Source organism: Procambarus clarkii, chromosome 16 (assembly GCF_040958095.1).
Source record: "Procambarus clarkii isolate CNS0578487 chromosome 16, FALCON_Pclarkii_2.0, whole genome shotgun sequence".
Classification (NCBI taxonomy): domain Eukaryota; kingdom Metazoa; phylum Arthropoda; class Malacostraca; order Decapoda; family Cambaridae; genus Procambarus; species Procambarus clarkii.
The window spans coordinates 34,013,901-34,038,923 of NC_091165.1; the positions used below are offsets into that span (position 1 = coordinate 34,013,901).

Sequence of the window (25,023 nt, forward strand, 5' to 3'; positions counted from 1 at the left end):
TGCAGATGACATTAAGGTCCATGTTAAAGCAACAGCCAGTCTCCCCACCACAACTGTTGGGCAGCTGGCTGTTACTGATGCTACTGGGGTCAGTGTGGACCTGAACACGGTGGGTACCGCAGCTCCTCCCCACCACAGTTGTTCACTCTGGTAAGCTCACCATTACTGTTTGTATTTTATACAGTAACATGTCATCTCTGAATGTGCAGAGGTCGGTGTTATCATGTTGATATTTTTGCATACGAGCTTGAGGTTGTGTGGGTAGACAGTTCCAGGAATGGTTGTGGGGTTACGTTAGAAGGGGTGACGTTGCCTACAAACAACGTTACCATATTATTCATCAAGGTTTACTTCTTGTTCTGTGTACATCCTCTCGTCTGCCCAAGTAATTAAATGTCTGGAAAAGGTTGATAAAAAAATAAGGAATGCTGACAATATTATAATTCATAATGACTACTCATAACTAGAAAAAAACAGAATTTCACTAAATAAGCCATCTTTTATAATGGTGATAAAATGTGTATTTTGCCACCAAGATCAAGAGGTACCTGCAATTACATTATGTGTGTGCGTGAGTTTATAATTATATAAGTGTAGTTGCAGGATGTGAGCAACGCTCGAGGTGTCTGATGGTAATCAGACACCTGTGGTCCCTTATTCCAGAAGTCTCAGGTTTTAATGATTTCACTTTGGCAAATTTGTCGATTCCTGTTCAAGTTCATAGTTCTTGTGTGCTTTAGGTCTGGAAGCCATTTGGTGGCTTGTCTTTGTACCTTTTATATTTTGTGTATGTGCTTTTTTTTTAGATTTGGCCACCATACAACTACTGGGTACTCAGATGTCAGTTTCACGAATCTCGTGAATAATTTTTAGTATCCCCTTTCATCCATGTATTTAAAAGTTATTTTAAAATTTGCAAGTGTACCATAGGCTTCTCTCACAATGATTAAAATAAATAAAAAATCTTGGCATCCTTCATTATGTTTTTTTAATTATGTTTATACTGAAACAGGTGTAGTAAGAGACGTCATGGCGTGTGGAACAAGGTCTGGCGGGGCGGTCATGATGGCCTACCCTCGAGGGGCCATAGTCATCCTGGTGTCCTACCTGCTCGAATGCCTCGTCTACTTCGGGCTCTTCGGTGGTGCTGTGTTCTACATGCAGCGGATGTTGGGCTTCACCTCCTCCTCGGCCACGACGGTCATGGCCATCATGGAAAGCCTAGTCAACCTCGCGCCCATTGCCGGCGCCGTCCTGGCCGATGTCTATCTGGGCAAGGTGGGAGTATGCAGGTTAAGTCCACTAACAAAACCCTCCCATTCATTTTGTCTCAGTTCAGTCATTCTCTCCCTCGCCGCTGCAAGCGCGGCCTGAAACAGTTTTAACATTTGAGGAGTTCTAAGGCTCTTATATGCTTTACCTGTCTGTCTAGCAATTGATTTAAGCTCTTTCAGTTTAGCATCATCATAGTACTGGTTGTGTCTGACCTGTTTACCAGTACTTCTTTTTGTTTTGCGTGACTCACTATTTTTGATGGCCTCATAGGTATTATTTATGAGGTCATCATAAAACTGTTGTACATTCTCAGGCTCATAATTGTTATACCAATGTTCTATGCTGTCTATAAAGAATTTTTCTTGCTCTTTCCTTACTGTTAGCCTGCGTCTACTCAGCTTAGTGCCAGGTAGGTTAACATTAGCCACGTGTATGTTAGCTGTTATGGCTAAATGGTCAGACATTAAGTCATCCATAATATCAGTCTCATGAGTTGTGTATGACAGGTTAAAGCCAATGCACCTATCTTGGACTCCTCCATATATTTGCGTTGGTTGATTCTTACTGATAATTTGAACATCATCATATGCATCGAGAAGTGCCAACAATCTTCTCCCGTTGGTGTTTGTGAGCTGATCCCCTAATTGTTTGTGTCATATCAATAGACTATGTCTCTTCTTTCAAATACCTTGGTGTCTCTGTCCCTTGTATCTCAACTGCAGTCAATAAGTTACATCAACAATGTAGAGACAGACTCAAGGCTCTCAGAACTGTAGTGGGGTACAGCCCGAAATATGGTGTTAATATTAGAATAGCAAGAATGATGTATTTAGCGTATATAAGGTCTCTGATAGACTATCATGCACCAGCTTTGGTCCTGCAGAATGGCAAAAGTATTGACAGACTGGAAAAAATACAAAATGAAGCACTCAGAATTATACTTGGCTGTCCTATAACTACCAAAGTTCTCAACATGCGGAAAGAATTAAATATACTTAGCATTAGAGATAGAATATTTGAAATTAATCTTATGATGGGACTAAAGCTGCTGCGTGATAACAAAAACAACATTGTGTCAGTTGCACTGTTAGAACACATACGAAATGGAACTAGCGAGTCTAAATGGATTCAAAGAACTGCCACTCATATTAAAATGATGGGACTGCACGATGTATATACAGATGAAAGAGTACAGCACTTCCTTCCACCCTGGCAGATAGTACCTTTTGACATCCTGACCCCTGCATACCCCACCAAGAAACTAATCACAAGCAACCCTCATGCCCAGCTTGCTGCTAAATTAAGCACCATAGAACACATTCACAATATACAAGCTGAAAACAACATTGCAAAGACCATATACACTGACGGATCACTCAATACAGCTACAGGGAGGGCAGGAAGTGCTGTTATTGCTCATCAGCCCGATGGCAGCACAATTCAAAGAAATATCCGAATTAGTAACTGGGCGTCCACAATGCAAGCCGAGTTGGTAGTGATACTGGTAGCACTCGAAATTATTGACAACACTGAAGTAGGCAGCTTAATTATTTCTGACTCCCTATCCTCACTACGAGCAATAAACAGTTTGCAATCAAGTAATAACGTGCTTGTCTTGGAAGCTAGACGTAGATATATAAGAATACTTAGCAAGAGGGTAAATATAAAAATGTTGTGGATTCCTTCTCACATTGGCATGCAGGAACATGACAAAGTTGACGCCCTTGCTAAGGCTGCAGTAAATAAAGACAGTATTGAACGGAATCTTGAGTTATCAAATAGGTCCCTTAAAAGTGTCATTAGACGAGAACTCCTGGATGGATTTGAAGAAAGTAGAACAGTGCAAACTGGAACTAGCAGGTCTATTGTTCATCACAATGAAATGTGTGAAGTAAAACATGTGTATGGGGCAAGTAACAAAGTCAGTAGACTAACAGATGTTGTCACAGCTCGTATAAGACTTGGCTACAAGTATCTCTGGCAGTTCGGCTTGTATAGGGATCTAGATGAAGTAAAGTGTAAAGTGTGTGGACATAGGCAGGGACACACACTCGAACACTATATCTTGGGTTGTAGTAAAATTGAGCCTTTTAGAGATAAATCTAAGCTCACTCTGTATGATATGGCAACCTATCTTATTACCATGGATAAATTACCTGAAATCCTTGCACTGTACCCACATTTTGCTTCCAGTAGATGAACGACATATGAGATTCAGAAACAAGTAGTGTATTGTGAGGACTAATAGTAAACAGAAGCTCCCCTATGACTCTGTAATATCCCCATTGGCCAAACTATTATGTATTAACGACAAGACCTACCATTAATGTATGATGACTTACTGTAAATATGTAGCTCTTGTAATAGCACTTTCGATGTAACTAGCTGACATTGTATCTATAAGGTGTGAAGGATTGAAGAAATTGTTTATGTAATAATCTAAGATGAGGTCTGATAAAGACCTTTTGTGCCCTCTGTAATGCTTTTGCGCTACCGCTCACAGGATGAGTATGGGGTGCACAATAAACTAGCCGCCTTCGGCGGCAACAATAAAAAATCAATCAAAGGATCTGGGGTACCAGAATCTGGGTTATTGGAATCTGGGTTACCAGGATCTGAGTTACCAGGACCTTGGTTTCCAGGATCTGGGTTAACAGGATCTGAGGTACGAGGACCTGCATACCAGTCAACATTGCCTGCCATGGTTGCGAGAGCACCAATAAGATTACCATAAAGAACAGTCGGGGTAACTGTCAAAATACAACAGCCGGGATTATCAAGGTACACATAGATAGAGTAAGGAATGAAGGCATCAGGGAGCGCGCTCAGAATTATTTCTAGAAAGGCGAGCAAAAGAAACAAGTGTACGTGATTGGTCTTTAATCCAAGGCAGAATTTAGGTCACGAATTGCATCTTAAATATCAATACGAAGCTGTTTGCATGGTCGGCGTGTATACTGACGAAGTTGATAGTTCAACCAAATCTGGCATGGCCGCAGAGGACCTCCAGGAAGAGAGTGGTGGTTGCAAGAGGTTTTGCCGCAATGTTGGCTGCGGGAGGCTCTCAAAACACACGAAATTGGGAGCCAGGGAGGAACTTAAACTTGAAATCTGGGGAACCAAGTGAGCGTCGACAACAGTAAAGAAGTTGCTGAATCTACTTACCAAGGTGAAGGTCATGTCTTCTTTCTTTTCTACGACTCCCCGGCCAGTCGTAGCCAAGGTGAAAATCACGTGTAGTGAAGAGTGGGTGTATAGCCTCGTATGTTTACCCAGGCCTGCCTTACCTTAAACTCCGGAGCTTGAGCCCCTGGAGCAGTTCGTTATTGCCTTCAACATAGTTCTGGCGTTTCCTGCGACGTCGCTGGAATCAATCGTATTGGCGTTTGCCTTTCATTGGAGACTTTCGGTACCGTGGCGAGGGGGTACCTGCTGCATGAGTGACAGTTTCTCCCCTGTATCAACCTACCCTGGCTTTGCGCCCTGGAGAGGCCACTCCAGATCGACAACCAGAGCGCAACGCAATAGTCTCTTGAGATTGATGGATGCCTACTACTAATACTACCTTACCTTGCGATGATTACGGGGGAAGTATTGCTTCCTTCTGATGTACAGACCCTGTACACCAGAAAGAAGCAACCAGATCCTGTACACAAGAAAGAAGGAACCAGACCATGTACATCATCAGAAAGAAGAAACTAGACGCTATACTCAAGAAAGAAGCAACCAGACCCTGTACACCAGAAAGAAGGAACCAGACCCTGTACATAAGAAAGAAGGAACCAGACCCTGTACACCAGAAAGAAGGAACCAGACCCTGTACACCAGAAAGAAGGAACCAGACCCTGTACACCAGAAAGAAGCAACCAGACCCTGTACACCAGAAAAAAGCAACCAGACCCTGTACCCAAGAAAGAAGCAACCAGACCCTGTACATAAGAAAGAAGGAACCAGACCCTGTACATAAGAAAGAAGGAACCAGACCCTGTACATAAGAAAGAAGCAACCAGACCCTGTACACCAGAAAGAAGCAACCAGACCCTGTACACCAGAAAGAAGCAACCAGACCCTGTACACCAGAAAAAAGCAACCAGACCCTGTACCCAAGAAAGAAGCAACCAGACCCTGTACATAAGAAAGAAGGAACCAGACCCTGTACATAAGAAAGAAGGAACCAGACCCTGTACATAAGAAAGAAGGAACCAGACCCTGTACATAAGAAAGAAGCAACCAGACCCTGTACACCAGAAAGAAGCAACCAGACCCTGTACCCAAGAAAGAAGCAACCAGACCCTGTACATAAGAAAGAAGGAACCAGACCCTGTATACCAGAAAGAAGCGACCAGACCCTGTACCCAAGAAAGAAGCAACCAGACCCTGTACATAAGAAAGAAGGAACCAGACCCTGTACATAAGAAAGAAGGAACCAGACCCTGTACATAAGAAAGAAGCAACCAGACCCTGTACATCAGAGAAAAGCAACCAGACCCTGTACACCAGAAAGAAGCAACCAGACCCTGTACACCAGAAAGAGAAAGCAGCGAAGAAAGGGACGGTCGTCAGCAAGAACACAAAGATTAATGTGATGGTAATTGAGGGAAAATTAAATAGTTTTCTGGAGATATTAAAATAATTAAAAAATGAAGTACCTCAAGCTATCCTCACCTCGGTCAAGACACTTTGTTCATCTATATTATATGAACATTACAAAGAAAAATGAGGGCAAGTTCCTTGGCTTATATATAGACAAGAGAGACTGAACGCAGCACCCACACACACAACACATAGCCCCCCAAAAAGTTTTAAAAAACGGTCGGAATACTTTCTAAAAACAGATATTATGTTCCCTACTTTGTTCTTCTCTCATTTTACTAAGCACTAATCTATCCCTATATAACACGATATCTGTGCATGGAAATCAACCATTACAAATTACCTGAAGCCTATCGTCAGTCAGCAAAAATTCTGCTATCAGAACTATAACAAATTCTGTCTGTAGCCTATCCACCGCTGCCCACTGGAGGGGGGGCGGTGTGCAGGACAAACATATCAATTGTGACACTAGAATGAATTGTGGGGTTCAGTCCCTGAGCCCATTATGTTCCTCTGAAACCCTTTCCACTACCGCCCACAAGATGGGTATGGGGTGCATAATAAGTGAACTAAACTAACTAAGCTCTCCACATATGTCAGTTGCTTAATTTAAAACCTGTACTTGTGGTCGATCTCGAACCCATTGTTGATGTGACGACTTATAATGAATTTTGTAACTAGCTCATGAAGATTGTAACTTGCTTAGCTAAATGAATTGTGAGGTTCAGTCCCTGACCCCATTATGTGCCTCTGCAACTCTTTCCACTACCGCCCACAAGATGGGAATGGGGCGCAAACTAAACTAACTAACGCCAAGCGTTTCCGGTGACTGCGCGGCGACACTGAAATGTTTATACTCTTTTCGGTCTGCTGACCTTAATGTTCCATGTATGTATTGAATTTTGGTATCAATTTGTTCGCAAGAGAATGCTTTAGAGGAATATATATAAAATTTCACCAAACCCGACGTGAGACCCGCATCAAATAAAAAACTATGGCAATCGTTAGCCGTGAGCACCAAACAGCGATGAAATGTTTATGCTCTTTTCAGGTTTGTCAACCCCAGGATTGTTCTACATCGTTAATTTTGGTATCATTGTGATCGCAATAAAATTCCGTACACAGACATATAAATAAAAAGTACAAGACATAGGCGCGTCCCACCCGCAAGACCATGTGAATTTGCCCAAGGGTTACCAGCTACTGCATGCCCAACTGCACATCGGCTACACCCCTACTGAAAAGTTTATACTCTTTTCATGTTTTTGACTAATTTTCGATGTACATGTTTCATTTTGGTATCAATGTGTTCTCAATGAAATGTTCTAGAGGAACATACGTATAACATGTCACCAAAGCTAACGTGATGTCGGCATCAATTAAAAAACTAAGTCTTTGTTAGCCGTGCACGCTAAACAACGCGAACATGTTGCTACTCTTTTCAGGTTTATCAAGTCCAAACGTGTTCGACATCGTTCTTTTTTGTATCACTGTGATCGCAATAAAATTCCCTACACAGACACATGCATATAAATTAGACAACATGGGGGCGCATAACCCGCAACGACCCCCAAAGTCGCCGAAACCTTACCCGCTAGAGCACACTCATTGCTACACCCAATACACCCGACAAACACTTACAGTTTGCTAACAGAAGTTTTTGTGCAACATTGTTCATTGTGGTATCAAATTATTCGCAATAAAATGCTCTAAATAGGAAGACAAATATAAGCAATAACAACCTCAATATATATATAAGCAATACCAATAACAAAGTATAAAGACTAAAGTTGGCCAAGTTACCCGTGAGCGCGCAAAATCAGTAAAATGTATATACTCGTTTCAGTTTTCTCACCTTATTTCTCGTGCTACATCGTTCGTTTTGATATCATTGTGTTTGCCATAGAATTTTCTCTACGGGGTATATACATATAAAGTCTAACAGCCCGAAATGAGTCCCACAGCAAAGCCTAAGTTCGGCCAAGTTACCCGCGAACGAGCACCAATTGGCACACCTGCAGACTAATGTATATATTCGTTCAGTTTGATAACATAAATTTTCCTGTCATGTCCTTCATTTTGGTATCAAATTGTTTGCAATGAAAAGGCGCGTATTTTAAAACTAGTCCCATAATAATAGAACAATAAATAGAATTTTAACAAATATTTTAACCTTTGGACGCTTTTTTGACGCTCATCCCACAACAAAATTATTTATATCTTTCCAGTGTTCTGACATTAATTTTCATGTTACGTCTTTCATTGTATCAAATTCTGAGCAATCTAAAGACGCTCGTTTTAAAACCATCTAGAAGTTGGTCGGGTGAAAATTTAATTTTATAAAAATATTTTATTTTATGACTCAAGATAGTCATCGGATTACATTCAGGAGAAAAACTTATGACTATAATAGGAGGGCTCGGAGCACGATAGTGCTCCGAGCCCTCGATAAAAAGTGAGCTGAGTGATAAAACTTTAAGCCTTTAAGCTGTCTGACTTTACCAGATAACCAAGTTGTGGATCACTGTAGGTCCTGTTATCTGTATATATCTTCCAAGCTGAACTTCATTCTCGCTCGAGCTACCTCACGCTGTCACGCTCCCCGTGCCTCTTCAACACCTCTCAGCCACTGTCACCCTCCTGATACAGGCTCGCACAGTGTTCCTGATGTGCTGCGGGTGCATAGTAGGCGTCGCCATCTTCACCCTCTCTTCGGTCACCCCCATCATGGCCTCCTTCAACGCCGCCAAGTTGACAGCGCTCTTGGGCATGCTGGCGCTGGGTGTCTGCGCAGGGTTCATGAATGCTGTGTACTCCTCCCTTGGGGCCGACCAGTTCCAAGTCCCAGAACAAAGGGAGCAACAGAAGAGGTATGTTAAAGTACGGGAGGTTCATCAGGAGGTAAATTGGGAATATTGATGGGTGAGGGAAGGCTGGGAAGAGGGAGTTCATAGGTTGGTGGGTTTTGTAAAGGAGTTAGATGGGTTTGTAGTGTGGCTAATATTTGTCCTTGCTATACACGGTAGGAAGTGCAATTAAAAAGTTGCCGGCAAGTTCCCGAACAGACTTGGTGAGGAAAGCGTTCACAAGGACTTAATGCTTTATGATGGAAAACTATGGAAGAAGGATCATGGCTCCTACTCCATGGTCATATATATATAAAATTAGTAAAATCTGTGTATAAGACGTGTGCATTTTAGTTTGCTTCAATAATACTTTATAATTTTGTTGAAATGGTCAAGTAGTTATGAAAGAAAAAACAATCCTGCTCTCGATGACGTGTTAGATGGAGTTATTAATTCGTTTTTGCACATAAACCAGAAAACTGGTAAGTTGTCATCTTAGCATTCTCTTAACTTTATATTTCTGCTGCAGGTTCTTTTACGCCTTCTACTGGATGCGTAACGCTGGCGCCTTCGTCGGGCTATTCATAAAAGCTCAAATACGAGACTCTGTCCAGTGCTTCGGTGATGACTGCTACTTCCTCTCCTACATTATAATGGCCGGCCTCATGGTTGTCTCCACCGCCATCTTCGCTGCTGGTCAGTCCTCTAGGATAATAATCTTTAAACAATTTTTATTATTGGTTTATGTATTTTCAAGATGACACCATAGACTCTTTTAATACAAATTTGATGACTTAATAAAACGTTTTAGTGTAACAAGCTAAGTTAGTTTAGAAGCTTATAGACCTTGGATTATATGATTTACAGAGTAGCTGTGGATATAAATGATACATCTGGTATTGTATACTTGGATACTCTAGTTGGTGGCGTCAGAGGGAACTGTTACCAGGTTTCCCACAAAGGTTGTCACGAGAGATTAGCCGGATGGGAACAGTCACCATTGTCACATGTCTCCTGTGAGCATAATTCATCAATTTAGGAGAATTAAGTTATTAAAGTAACGGAAGTAATTATCAATCTTGTTCAAGTATGTATGTTAAATTAACACCATTTTTATAGTAAAGATTCAGTCTCTTATGTTGTCGAAGAAACAGAATTGATATTAACATGAGCGTGGCAGATTTTGAAAGATAAATTGACAATATGCCCATGCACTCAGCCCCTGGTCCAGACTCATGGAATTCAATATTTATAAAGAAATGCAAAGTGCCAGTAACACAGGCACTCAGTATAGTGTGGAGGAAGAGCTTGGACACGGGGGAGATACCAGATGCGCTTAAAGCAGCAGACATTGCCCCTTTACACAAGGGTGGTAGCAAAGCATTGGCAAAGAATTATAGACCAGTTGCACTAACGTCCCACATAATAAAAGTATTTGAGAGAGTGATCAGGAGTCAGGACACTAGATTCATGGAAACCAATGATCTCCACAATCCAGGCCAACATAGATTTATAGCAGGAAGATCATGCCTCTCACAGCTACTTGACCACTATGACAAAATCACTGAGGCATTAGAGGAAAAACATAATGCAGATGTCGTATACACAGATTTTGCAAAGACATTCGACAAATGTGACCATGGAGTGATTACACACAAAATGAGGTCAATGGGTATAACTGGTAAAGTAGGACGCTGGATACTCAATTTCCTGTCGAACAGAACACAACGAGTAGCAATCAATCAAGTAAAATCGAGTCCGAGCGAGTAGTGTAAAAGGAGACACATGGGGAATTGATTTTCAGAAACGATTGGGCACTTCCATGCCGACTCGACCCTGGCGGGCGGATTCGACCAACAGCTTATTTTAGGTGGTTAGGTTAGGGCATAGTCAGCGCGCACCTGGCTGGCTGGTGGGGGTGGGGTGGTCCGTTCCCCCATGGGGTCCCGGGGGCCCAGCACCCAGGGTGTACCTGAGGAACTGGTGCCCTATCCTAACCTGTTTTTTCTCGTGCTTTTAAGATGAGTCTAAGGCATCAAGAAGGGGGTCCCCTACTTATGAGTGGATCAGTGGGTGCATGTTCAATAGATTCAAACCAAAAAATACACTGGTGAAAGGCATATAAACGTTTTTGGAGTATTTTAATGGCATGAGCAAAAATTCACGATTTGGCCCGGGGGTGTTACGAGAGTACTACGGTATCAATTTGGGGGCCCTTACTTTTGAATGGATCAGAGGGTGATTGTTCAATAGATTCAAACCAAGAAACACAGTTGAAAGCGAATATAGAAGTTTTTGGAGTACTTTAATGAGGCTATGACTGAATAGTACAGGGAGCCCTTGGGCACAGCTCCATTTTCTGTAATGGTCAGAGGTGAGCGGTGAGAACGGGGCGCGATTTTTTGACCAATCAGGAGCTGAGTAGAAAAATTCTCTTTCTGTCTCGGGGTCATGGGCCAATCAGGTGAAATTTTCCTTATTTGTCGCGGGGGTGTCACGTGACATGACGTCGGCAATAGGGACCCCCTACCTATGATTACCCCCAGTGGGGTCAAGCATAGAAGGGGGGTCAAGATTCCTTACAAAGACCAAGTTGGATATATAGGTGTAGTAAGCCTTATCTTGAATTTGCATGATACTGTGGGGTACATTGACATGAAGGGCGAGTCATAGAACAGGATCTGCATGAGAGATGGGTCATATTAGGGTTTTAAAGAAGTTAAGATAGCTTTAAAGAGTCCTGTGTGTGCTTGAATGTGGGTAAATGTTCAGTCAATAATTCTCGTGTTATGAATCTGAATGAGGGGTCCTAGTTTGCATTCTAGTCGTAAAATGAGTTCCTTAGTATATTTGCTATGGAAAATGAGCTTTCAGTACTCTATATAATTTGAAATGAGGTCAAGAAAGACATGTTTATGTGCGAGAAGAGTCAGGTTGGAAACTGTTTATTCCAGTCATCCCCCTTGACTTTGCCCTGTTTTCTGTAGCTAAAGTAAAGATTCCATTTTCTGTGGCATTCAGTTGATTACTGGTGAAAAAGGCATACTTGCATTTGTATGGTTCTAACCTGTTTATAGATTTTTATAGATATATTTTTCGGACCTCAAATTAGATTTTAATATGAAAAATAGCATCAAATGTATGTCTATCTTTTGTAATGAACATTACAAGCATTAACAATACCTGTGATATTTCATAGAATACGAAAAGATGGTTAAATAGTGGAGCCTCAGCCATATTGTGTTGGGTTTGACACTCCAAACATTAATTTGACACTCGTAAATATACTATAAAGGAAAGTAGTCGAGTGGTTTAAGCAATGTAATATGTACTAGAAATCTGTTCATATTCCGTATTAAATTGAATTTTTTAACATAATAGTTTGCAGCTGTTGTGGTGGGGGGCCCAATAACTTCATGTAACGCATCGACTGGCACTATCTGTTGCTATGAAATGCTTTTTGAAATCATGTGTTAAAATTTAAAAGTCGACTCCATCAGTTGCCATTTATGTCAGTGCCGTGGTATATCAAGCGCAAAGGTTTTCAGAAAATGTTACACCTCCACCTTTCAAAAAGTGAAAAGATGAATTCATTTTGGCATTACTGTCATTACTTTGGAAGTTTTTAATGATAGCACATGCTTAAACAAACTCGCTCGCAAAACACAAACTCATTTTTTTTTGGTTCAACTTACACAAATAAACCCAGGGCTTTCACATTCGCGCAAAATACTTAGTCCCCCCCTAAACTTAAAACAGTTGCACAATCTTACTTAAACACATTGCTAAACTCTTATACACAAACAAAAAACTCAATTTTTAACTTACACAAATAAACACGGGCAATTTTTAACTTACACAATTCACACACATTTTGTGTGTGAATTGCACATTCACACACAAAAAAATGCTTAGTTCCCCCTAGACTTGAACACTCACAATCTTACGGTGCTTTAATTGTCAAAGCCTTCCAAACCTGCACTGGGTTGTTAGTCATACATAGAATCAGGGAGAAAAATATCTGCTTCAATATATAAAAAAAATAATACAACTCTTGAATAAATAGTCCAACCACTTGGGCTGGACGGTAGAGCGACGGCCTTACTTCATGCAGGTCGGCGTTCAATCCCCTGACCATCCAAGTGGTTGGGCCACCATTCCTTCCTCCCATCTTATTCCCAAATCCTTATCCTGACTCCTTCCCAGTGCTACATGGTCGTAATGGCTTGGCGCTTTCTCCTGATAGTTCCATTCCATTCCATTCTTGACTAAATAACTAGCATTAAGTTTTAAGTCAATCTAATATCCCTATCTCACGGCCCCCCAGAACTCTGCACATTCCCGCCCTCCAACAAATTCCAAAGCCTTACAAGAGTCCACTCCAGTCACTCACGCGGCAATAGACATGTTTTTCGCCCAACTAGGGGTGCAGCAGTGGCTTGTGAAGGGCTGGAGAGTAAATGGACATGCCCAGGGGTAAAAAGCATTAGGGTAACAGAACATAGCCCATAAAAATAGTAATGACTGTGAATGAATAATTATATGAATGCAATAATACTTCATATCTCAATAGGAATACTAAGCAGGATGCAAGACAAGGTACTGATGGTGATAGTGGTTGGTACAAGTCCTCACATCCCCACAGACACCAGTAACAACCCTCACCTCCCAACACAGTACCCTTGTAGCGAGTTAATCTTATACTCGCTCCATTATCTTATAGCATAACTAATTAACACTAATTACAGAAGCTACACAGGTGATACTTTGGTGTGAGTTGAGCGCACTGAGCGTCGGTATCGCTACACCCTTGTTCCTTAACAACCCTTTGGACCTTTATTACAGAAAAATAGAATCAATTAATATAATAAAATATAAAATATAAGTGTTTACTTACGATAATACTATCGGTGGAACACAAAATCTTCTTCTTCTTGATAGTAGGTGCAGTTTGCATGAAGGGTTAGTCCTCGCCGTGACTGAACTGACGACAAAATGGCCGCTGTGTTGATATGGCGTTAGATGACGCTGTGACGTCACAGGTGAGGGACGCTTTGCGCATTACTCCCTCGTACTTAAAAAGTACTACAGGTACTTTTTGGTTTTATTTTTGAATATGGCAGAAGTTGGACAGCTTTTCAAATCAATATAAGGGAGTGAGTTCCATAGACTAGGTCCCTTTATTTACATAGAGTGTTTACATAGATTAAGTTTGACTCTGGGGATATCAAAGAGATATTTATGTCTGGTGGGGACGTGGCCATGTCCCCACCATGTCTATTACATCTGTCCAGGAAGAGTTTCAGAACAGGGTTTGCAGTTAGAAAAAGGGCTTTATAAACGTAATTTACACAGGAGAATGTATGGAGTGAATTTGTTTAGCATGTTTAAGGATTTGAACAAGGGAGCTGTGTGTTGTCTGAAGGTAGAGTTAGTTATTGTCCTGATAGCAGATTTTTACTGGATGACGATGGGCTTGAGGTAGTTTGCAGAGGTTGAACCCCAAGCACAAACACCATAAGAATGATAGGGATAGATAAGTGCATAATAGAGTGAGAGGAGAGCAGAGTAGGGTACATAATATCTGATCTTAAACAGTATACCAACTGTTTTAGAAACCTTTTTAGTTATGTGTTGTATATGGGTGCGGAAGTTGAGTCTCTTGTCTAAGTATAGGCTAAGAAACTTTCCATCATTTTTATTGCTAATGTTTACATTATCTATCTGAAGCTGAATTGCATTTGTTGATTTGTTTCCAAATAAGATATAGTAGGTCTTTTCTATGTTTTGTGTGAGGTTTGTTGGTTGACATCCACAAGTAGACTTTTTTTAATTAATTGTTTACAACATTATTTAACAGGAGTGGGTTGGGGTCAGAGTAGATGAGTAGTATCATCAGCCAACAATATAGGTTTAAGCATGTTAGAGACATTAGGGAGATCATTGATGTATATAAGAAACAGGAGGGTCCTAGGATGCTGCTCTGTGGCACCTTTACGGTAAGTGGTAGAGTGGGAGAGGTTATATCATTGATGGCTTCATATTGGTGTCTGTTACTAAGATAGGATCGGATATAGTTTAGGGCAAGGCCACGGATTCCATAATGGTGGAATTTAAGTAAGAGGTAGTTATGGTTAACAGTATCAAAGGCCTTTCTCAGGCCGATGAAGAGTTCAATTGGAAACTCACTTTTGTCAAGGGCTGAGAAGATTAAGTCAAGCAGACTAATAGCATCATTGGTACTCTTTTGGGAGCGGAAGCCAAACTGACAGGGACTTAGTATATTGAATTTTACAAGATTGGAGTAGAGCTGTTTGTAAAAAAAAAAAATATTTTTGATAATATAGGTAGATTCGATATGGGTCTGTAATTATTTATGTCTGCCGTGTTACCTCCTTTATGAACTGGCGTTACTCTTGCTTTTTTAAGTATATCAGGGAAGGTATGACACTCTAGGGATTTGTTGAACAGCAATGCTATGGATGGTGCAAGGGCATGGGAGGCACGCCTGTGTACCATCGATGGTATTTCACTAATGTTCCCAGCTTTGGTTTTTAGCGAGTGAATGATGGACACAACATCTGTAGGGCTGACCGGAGAGAGGAGAAGAGAGTTTGGATAGTTGCGTGAAAGATATGTGGTAACATATGTCTGAGTCTCTGGGATTTTTCGGGCAAGGTGAGCAAAAGACGATGAAAAGAAGCTATTAAATTCAATTGCTGTTTCAAGATCTGTTGCAGGTGTATAACCATCCTTGGAGATTTTTATCTTATTATGTAAATGTTGTTTAGCTCCTAGGATGGTAGAGATGGCTCTCCATGTGCTTTTTTTGTTGCCTTTTGCTTCTTTGAATCTATTCTCGTAATAGGAACGCTTTGCTCTTATTATACTGGCAAGCACTGATGAGTACCTCTTAACTACTTCTTTTCCAACTAGGCCAATCCTAAGTTTTTTTTTCATATTCATGTTTCTTGTCGATTGCTTTAAGTATGCCATTAGTGAGCCAGGGATTATTTAACCTTTTTGCCGGTTACTTGCTTGGTGAGGAGAGGACAATAAGTATTGTAAAGGCTTTAAATTTTGGAAAGAGGCTAGTTAACGAATTATTATCCTGTGTATTGATAAATTTAGATTCCCAGTTTACATTGTGGAGGGCATTTGTGAGATTGCCTATTGCCGCTTCACATTGTAACCTAAAGGTAATTTTCTTGTTACCTGGTGGTGTTATGGCCATGTTCGCTACAAGGAAGGTAGGATAGTGGTCAGTTGTTCTGTCAGTGATTATACTTGATGTAAGAGGAGCTGTTATGTTGGTCCATCAGTGATCCAGGGTAGTCGCAGATGTTTGAGTGACTCGGGTGGGCCTGGTGATTGCGGGGATGAGCATACAGGAATTCATGCTGTTGAGGAAATAGTCTACTTGAGGGTTATTTTGTAGCCCTAGGTCAATATTGAAATCACCTCTGAGAACTATGTGATTTTTGTTGAGATTATTGTTTATGATAAGGTTCCTCAAGTTGTTATTGTATTTGTGTCTAGCTTCAGACACAAGCATGTTACAGTTATGTCTTAAAGAGTTGACAGCAATTAAGGATGATAAAGAGTCACTTACAATTAATGTATCAAGTTTGGATACTTGTACACATTTCAGTGCAAGGAGCAAGGCAAATAGTTCAGTCTGAAGGGTAGAGGCCCAGTTGTTTATACGGACTCCCCACTCAAAATATAAGTCATATCCTATTGCCAGGACAACTGCACTTCCAGCTGCACCCGTTGGGCACTCTAGGAAACCTTCAGTGTATATGATTTGAGAGAGAGAATGCTCTGTGGACAGAGCATCAATAGGGCTTAAGACGTTGAGCTTTGCCTCAAAACAAAGCTGGGACTGATTTCTAATTTGCTCCTTAGATGGAAAGAGAGGGATTAAAATTGAAAAGGGTGTAATTTCCTACAGTGCAGGAAAGTGCTATTGTTGTCTCTCTTGGTACAAATTATTAATCTGATACTTTCTGAGTTCAGTTCCAATTTTATTTATCTATTTGAAACAATGTTTACATTCAAAAAGGAATTCTAGAGGGCTTCTGTGCAACGGTTAGGATGAGCTAGCCTAAGCATTTTTATACCAATTTGACAGTTATTTTCAGTAACACGATAAACAACGCTCGGAATATTAAGTTCCTTTCTCATATTAAGTATCTTTGTGGTACGAGGGCACCCAAGGATTATCCTCAAGGCTTCGTTCTGCAATTTTTCAAGCCCTCCAAGCTTTCTTTCAGGATGCCTTAAAGTTAGTTTAGTTCATTTATTATGCACCCCATACCCATCTTGTGGGCGGTAGTGGAAAGAGTTGCAGAGGCACATAATGGGCTCAGGGACTGAACCCCACAATTCATTTAGCTAAGCAAGTTACAATTACCTCCAATTACCTCCTGCAAGTACCTCTTAACTACTTCTTTTCCAACTAGGCCAATCCTAAGTTTTTTTTTCATATTCATGTTTCTTGTCGATTGCTTTAAGTATGCCATTAGTGAGCCAGGGATTATTTAACCTTTTTGCCAGTTACTTGCTTGGTGAGGAGAGGACAATAAGTATTGTAAAGGCTTTAAATTTTGGAAAGAGGCTAGTTAACGAATTATTATCCTGTGTATTGATAAATTTAGATTCCCAGTTTACATTGTGGAGGGCATTTGTGAGATTGCCTATTGCCGCTTCACATTGTAACCTAAAGGTAATTTTCTTGTTACCTGGTGGTGTTATGGCCATGTTCGCTACAAGGAAGGTAGGATAGTGGTCAGTTGTTCTGTCAGTGATTATACTTGATGTAAGAGGAGCTGTTATGTTGGTCCATCAGTGATCCAGGGTAGTCGCAGATGTTTGAGTGACTCGGGTGGGCCTGGTGATTGCGGGGATGAGCATACAGGAATTCATGCTGTTGAGGAAATAGTCTACTTGAGGGTTATTTTGTAGCCCTAGGTCAATATTGAAATCACCTCTGAGAACTATGTGATTTTTGTTGAGATTATTGTTTATGATAAGGTTCCTCAAGTTGTTATTGTATTTGTGTCTAGCTTCAGACACAAGCATGTTACAGTTATGTCTTAAAGAGTTGACAGCAATTAAGGATGATAAAGAGTCACTTACAATTAATGTATCAAGTTTGGATACTTGTACACATTTCAGTGCAAGGAGCAAGGCAAATAGTTCAGTCTGAAGGGTAGAGGCCCAGTTGTTTATACGGACTCCCCACTCAAAATATAAGTCATATCCTATTGCCAGGACAACTGCACTTCCAGCTGCACCCGTTGGGCACTCTAGGAAACCTTCAGTGTATATGATTTGAGAGAGAGAATGCTCTGTGGACAGAGCATCAATAGGGCTTAAGACGTTGAGCTTTGCCTCAAAACAAAGCTGGGACTGATTTCTAATTTGCTCCTTTGATGGAAAGAGAGGGATTAAAATTGAAAAGGGTGTAATTTCCTACAGTGCAGGAAAGTGCTATTGTTATCTCTCTTGGTACAAATTATTAATCTGATACTTTCTGAGTTCAGTTCCAATTTTATTTATCTATTTGAAACAATGTTTACATTCAATAAAGAAATTCTAGAGGGCTTCTGTGCAACGGTTCGGATGAGCTAGCCTAAGCATTTTTATACCAATTTGACAGTTATTTTCAGTAACACGATAAACAACGCTCGGAATATTAAGTTCCTTTCTCATATTAAGTATCTTTGTGGTACGAGGGCACCCAAGGATTATCCTCAAGGCTTCGTTCTGCAATTTTTCAAGCCCTCCAAGCTTTCTTTCAGGATGCCTTAAAGTTAGTTTAGTTCATTTATTATGCACCCATACCCATCTTGTGGGCGGTAGTGGAAAGAGTTGCAGAGGCACATAATGGGCTCAGGGACTGAACCCCACAATTCATTTAGCTAAGCAAGTTACAATTACCTCCAATTACCTCCTGCAAGTACCTCTTAACTACTTCTTTTCCAACTAGGCCAATCCTAAGTTTTTTTTTCATATTCATGTTTCTTGTCGATTGCTTTAAGTATGCCATTAGTGAGCCAGGGATTATTTAACCTTTTTGCCAGTTACTTGCTTGGTGAGGAGAGGACAATAAGTATTGTAAAGGCTTTAAATTTTGGAAAGAGGCTAGTTAACGAATTATTATCCTGTGTATTGATAAATTTAGATTCCCAGTTTACATTGTGGAGGGCATTTGTGAGATTGCCTATTGCCGCTTCACATTGTAACCTAAAGGTAATTTTCTTGTTACCTGGTGGTGTTATGGCCATGTTCGCTACAAGGAAGGTAGGATAGTGGTCAGTTGTTCTGTCAGTGATTATACTTGATGTAAGAGGAGCTGTTATGTTGGTCCATCAGTGATCCAGGGTAGTCGCAGATGTTTGAGTGACTCGGGTGGGCCTGGTGATTGCGGGGATGAGCATACAGGAATTCATGCTGTTGAGGAAATAGTCTACTTGAGGGTTATTTTGTAGCCCTAGGTCAATATTGAAATCACCTCTGAGAACTATGTGATTTTTGTTGAGATTATTGTTTATGATAAGGTTCCTCAAGTTGTTATTGTATTTGTGTCTAGCTTCAGACACAAGCATGTTACAGTTATGTCTTAAAGAGTTGACAGCAATTAAGGATGATAAAGAGTCACTTACAATTAATGTATCAAGTTTGGATACTTGTACACATTTCAGTGCAAGGAGCAAGGCAAATAGTTCAGTCTGAAGGGTAGAGGCCCAGTTGTTTATACGGACTCCCCACTCAAAATATAAGTCATATCCTATTGCCAGGACAACTGCACTTCCAGCTGCACCCGTTGGGCACTCTAGGAAACCTTCAGTGTATATGATTTGAGAGAGAGAATGCTCTGTGGACAGAGCATCAATAGGGCTTAAGACGTTGAGCTTTGCCTCAAAACAAAGCTGGGACTGATTTCTAATTTGCTCCTTTGATGGAAAGAGAGGGATTAAAATTGAAAAGGGTGTAATTTCCTACAGTGCAGGAAAGTGCTATTGTTATCTCTCTTGGTACAAATTATTAATCTGATACTTTCTGAGTTCAGTTCCAATTTTATTTATCTATTTGAAACAATGTTTACATTCAATAAAGAAATTCTAGAGGGCTTCTGTGCAACGGTTCGGATGAGCTAGCCTAAGCATTTTTATACCAATTTGACAGTTATTTTCAGTAACACGATAAACAACGCTCGGAATATTAAGTTCCTTTCTCATATTAAGCATCTTTGTGGTACGAGGGCACCCAAGGATTATCCTCAAGGCTTCGTTCTGCAATTTTTCAAGCCCTCCAAGCTTTCTTTCAGGATGCGTTAAAGTTAGTTTAGTTCATTTATTATGCACCCCATACCCATCTTGTGGGCGGTAGTGGAAAGAGTTGCAGAGGCACATAATGGGCTCAAGGACTGAACCCCACAATTCATTTAGCTAAGCAAGTTATAATTACCTCCAATTACCTCCTGCAAGTATCTCTTAACTACTTCTTTTCCAACTAGGCCAATCCTAAGTTTTTTTTTCATATTCATGTTTCTTGTCGATTGCTTTAAGTATGCCATTAGTGAGCCAGGGATTATTTAACCTTTTTGCCAGTTACTTGCTTGGTGAGGAGAGGACAATAAGTATTGTAAAGGCTTTAAATTTTGGAAAGAGGCTAGTTAACGAATTATTATCCTGTGTATTGATAAATTTAGATTCCCAGTTTACATTGTGGAGGGCATTTGTGAGATTGCCTATTGCCGCTTCACATTGTAACCTAAAGGTAATTTTCTTGTTACCTGGTGGTGTTATGGCCATGTTCGCTACAAGGAAGGTAGGATAGTGGTCAGTTGTTCTGCCAGTGATTATACTTGATGTAAGAGGAGCTGTTATGTTGGTCCATCAGTGATCCAGGGTAGTCGCAGATGTTTGAGTGACTCGGGTGGGCCTGGTGATTGCGGGGATGAGCATACAGGAATTCATGCTGTTGAGGAAATAGTCTACTTGAGGGTTATTTTGTAGCCCTAGGTCAATATTGAAATCACCTCTGAGAACTATGTGATTTTTGTTGAGATTATTGTTTATGATAAGGTTCCTCAAGTTGTTATTGTATTTGTGTCTAGCTTCAGACACAAGCATGTTACAGTTATGTCTTAAAGAGTTGACAGCAATTAAGGATGATAAAGAGTCACTTACAATTAATGTATCAAGTTTGGATACTTGTACACATTTCAGTGCAAGGAGCAAGGCAAATAGTTCAGTCTGAAGGGTAGAGGCCCAGTTGTTTATACGGACTCCCCACTCAAAATATAAGTCATATCCTATTGCCAGGACAACTGCACTTCCAGCTGCACCCGTTGGGCACTCTAGGAAACCTTCAGTGTATATGATTTGAGAGAGAGAATGCTCTGTGGACAGAGCATCAATAGGGCTTAAGACGTTGAGCTTTGCCTCAAAACAAAGCTGGGACTGATTTCTAATTTGCTCCTTTGATGGAAAGAGAGGGATTAAAATTGAAAAGGGTGTAATTTCCTACAGTGCAGGAAAGTGCTATTGTTGTCTCTCTTGGTACAAATTATTAATCTGATACTTTCTGAGTTCAGTTCCAATTTTATTTATCTATTTGAAACAATGTTTACATTCAAAAAGGAATTCTAGAGGGCTTCTGTGCAACGGTTAGGATGAGCTAGCCTAAGCATTTTTATACCAATTTGACAGTTATTTTCAGTAACACGATAAACAACGCTCGGAATATTAAGTTCCTTTCTCATATTAAGTATCTTTGTGGTACGAGGGCACCCAAGGATTATCCTCAAGGCTTCGTTCTGCAATTTTTCAAGCCCTCCAAGCTTTCTTTCAGGATGCCTTAAAGTTAGTTTAGTTCATTTATTATGCACCCCATACCCATCTTGTGGGCGGTAGTGGAAAGAGTTGCAGAGGCATATAATGGGCTCAGGGACTGAACCCCACAATTCATTTAGCTAAGCAAGTTACAATTACCTCCAATTACCTCCTGCAAGTACCTCTTAACTACTTCTTTTCCAACTAGGCCAATCCTAAGTTTTTTTTTCATATTCATGTTTCTTGTCGATTGCTTTAAGTATGCCATTAGTGAGCCAGGGATTATTTAACCTTTTTGCCAGTTACTTGCTTGGTGAGGAGAGGACAATAAGTATTGTAAAGGCTTTAAATTTTGGAAAGAGGCTAGTTAACGAATTATTATCCTGTGTATTGATAAATTTAGATTCCCAGTTTACATTGTGGAGGGCATTTGTGAGATTGCCTATTGCCGCTTCACATTGTAACCTAAAGGTAATTTTCTTGTTACCTGGTGGTGTTATGGCCATGTTCGCTACAAGGAAGGTAGGATAGTGGTCAGTTGTTCTGTCAGTGATTATACTTGATGTAAGAGGAGCTGTTATGTTGGTCCATCAGTGATCCAGGGTAGTCGCAGATGTTTGAGTGACTCGGGTGGGCCTGGTGATTGCGGGGATGAGCATACAGGAATTCATGCTGTTGAGGAAATAGTCTACTTGAGGGTTATTTTGTAGCCCTAGGTCAATATTGAAATCACCTCTGAGAACTATGTGATTTTTGTTGAGATTATTGTTTATGATAAGGTTCCTCAAGTTGTTATTGTATTTGTGTCTAGCTTCAGACACAAGCATGTTACAGTTATGTCTTAAAGAGTTGACAGCAATTAAGGATGATAAAGAGTCACTTACAATTAATGTATCAAGTTTGGATACTTGTACACATTTCAGTGCAAGGAGCAAGGCAAATAGTTCAGTCTGAAGGGTAGAGGCCCAGTTGTTTATACGGACTCCCCACTCAAAATATAAGTCATATCCTATTGCCAGGACAACTGCACTTCCAGCTGCACCCGTTGGGCACTCTAGGAAACCTTCAGTGTATATGATTTGAGAGAGAGAATGCTCTGTGGACAGAGCATCAATAGGGCTTAAGACGTTGAGCTTTGCCTCAAAACAAAGCTGGGACTGATTTCTAATTTGCTCCTTTGATGGAAAGAGAGGGATTAAAATTGAAAAGGGTGTAATTTCCTACAGTGCAGGAAAGTGCTATTGTTGTCTCTCTTGGTACAAATTATTAATCTGATACTTTCTGAGTTCAGTTCTTGATGAGCTAGTTACAAAAAATCTTGATGAGCTAGTTACAAAATTCAGTATAAGTCGTCACATCAACAATGGGTTCGAGATCGATCACAAGTACAGTTTCTAAATTAAGCAACTGACATATGTGGAGAGCTAGTGTCACAATTGATATGTTTGTCCTGCACACCGCTCCCCATCCAGTGGGCAGCGGTGGATAGGTTACAATCACTTAGTTACTACTTACAGTTAGCAAACTGGGGATATTTGGCTAAAATTTTTGGTACCAGATCATTTTGAATGAAATATTGACACATCGTTGGTACATTGGTTATAGAATTGTCTCTGAATTCACTATCACATAGTGACGGAGGGGTGTGCAAATAATTTTGTTGACAGTTAACATTTGGTCAGGTCTACATCGGCAGATAATGAGAATTCCCAGAAATACTTGTAACCGAGTCTAAGCCGAGCAGTAGTAACATCTAGAAGTCTGCTGATTTTATTGGATGAACCATAGATGTGTCGCTCCTTTTGCATAATAGTATTGAACGAAAGTTAATCTCCCCAAACACTTTCGCTTTTTGGGCAAGTTACCCCTCCACTGTCTCCATTTTTTTTGGACATTCCCTGGTAGTGCGCGGAAATACTGAAAAGTGTATACTCTTTTCAACTTTGTCACCTTAATTCTCGTCCTATGTCTTTCATTTTGGTATCAATGCGTTCGCAATAGAATTCCCAACAGAACTATGTGCATATAATGTCAAAGAGATCAGCGCGCTCCACCCGCCGACAAGATGAATGTAGGCCAAGGGTACCAGAAAAAGAAAGCTGAGCCACCCTCAGGCAACTCTCATTACATTAGAGAGCGTGATAATACTGAAAAGTGTATACCCTTTTCAACTTTGTTACCTCAATTCTCATCCTAGGTTTTTCAATTTGGCATCAATGTGTTCGCAATAGAATTCTCTACAGGACTAAAGGCATATAAACTCCAAAAGCCCAGCTTACCATCCGCAACAAACAGAGTAAGCGAGAGTGTGTTACCAGGGAGCGCAAAAGAGCGATAAAATGTATACACTCTTTTCATTTTGGTCACCCCAATTGTCATCCTAGGTCTTTCATTTTGGTATCAATGTGTTAGCAATAGAATTATCTACAGGTTTAAATGCATATAAACTCCAAAAGCAAGGTGTACCATCCGCACAAAACAGAGAAAGTGAGAGAAAGTAACCGGGGAGCACTCTAGTGCAATGTAATGTGAACACTCTTTTCACTTTGGTTACCTCAATTCTCGTCATATGTCTTTCATTTTGGTATCAATGTGTTCGCAACTGTATCTGCTGGCATTTACCCTTTGCTTGGATCTGAAGGGTTTTAGGCTCACCACGATGCAATCTGATAGTACCACACGTGTATATACCTATCTTCAAGCAGCAATTCACTCATTCAATCCGACTTATAATAGTTATCCATATATAAATGGTAATCTTTGTTCTACCTGTTAACCTGTCATATGAAGAAAGATTGTCAAAGCTTATATTACATTCTCTAGAAAAGCAAAGAATTAGGAGTGACATATGGTAGAGGTGCACAATGGGATGAATGGACATAACAAAGGGGACATTAATGGGGTATTAAAAGTAGCAACACAAGACAGAACTCGAAACAAAGTGTAAAAATTGGAAAAATTTAGATTTAGGAAAGAACTGCATGAGTAAATACACTGGGTTTGTACTTTAAGGTTCATGTATGCAATATTACAGAGTTCCAGTTAACTCCCATGCATGCTGTTAATTTATGTTATGTTCATGTTTTTTATGTTAAAATGTTTTTGTTGATTTGTTTGTATATTTTCATAAGTAAAGCATGCTTACCGTCTTATTCCAAGTTTTATGATAACTTTACAAGGTTTAAAACATAAAGTTCAATATATATTCTGGTTTTCATACAGGAATTATACGTTAATATAACATCATAATAACGTAATGATGTCGTGTAAATAACGTTATACTGACGTCATATAAATGTTATATTTATGTTATAAGAACGTAAATTGGATAGCTTTACAGAAAGTAAACAAAAAAAACTAAATGTTGACTGAAAATTATTTATTCTTAAATATAAAGCATGAAAACATTATAATACCATAGCATTTACTATTATTTTTAAATTTTTACATAAATCTTAAAAAAC

The 25,023-nt window shown here is 40.1% G+C and overlaps 1 protein-coding gene across 1 annotated transcript in view; it reads left to right on the forward strand.

Moving 5' to 3' along the window:
- The first annotated feature begins 1,029 nt into the window (after positions 1–1,029).
- The window catches only part of LOC138365321 (peptide transporter family 1-like), a 58,862-nt gene continuing 34,868 nt past the window's right edge, over positions 1,030–25,023 (forward strand). Inside the window, exons 1-3 of the mRNA XM_069325614.1 lie at positions 1,030–1,278; positions 8,518–8,738; positions 9,244–9,410. Coding sequence (XP_069181715.1) covers positions 1,030–1,278; positions 8,518–8,738; positions 9,244–9,410 — 637 coding nt within the window. The remainder of the gene's footprint in view (positions 1,279–8,517; positions 8,739–9,243; positions 9,411–25,023) is intronic.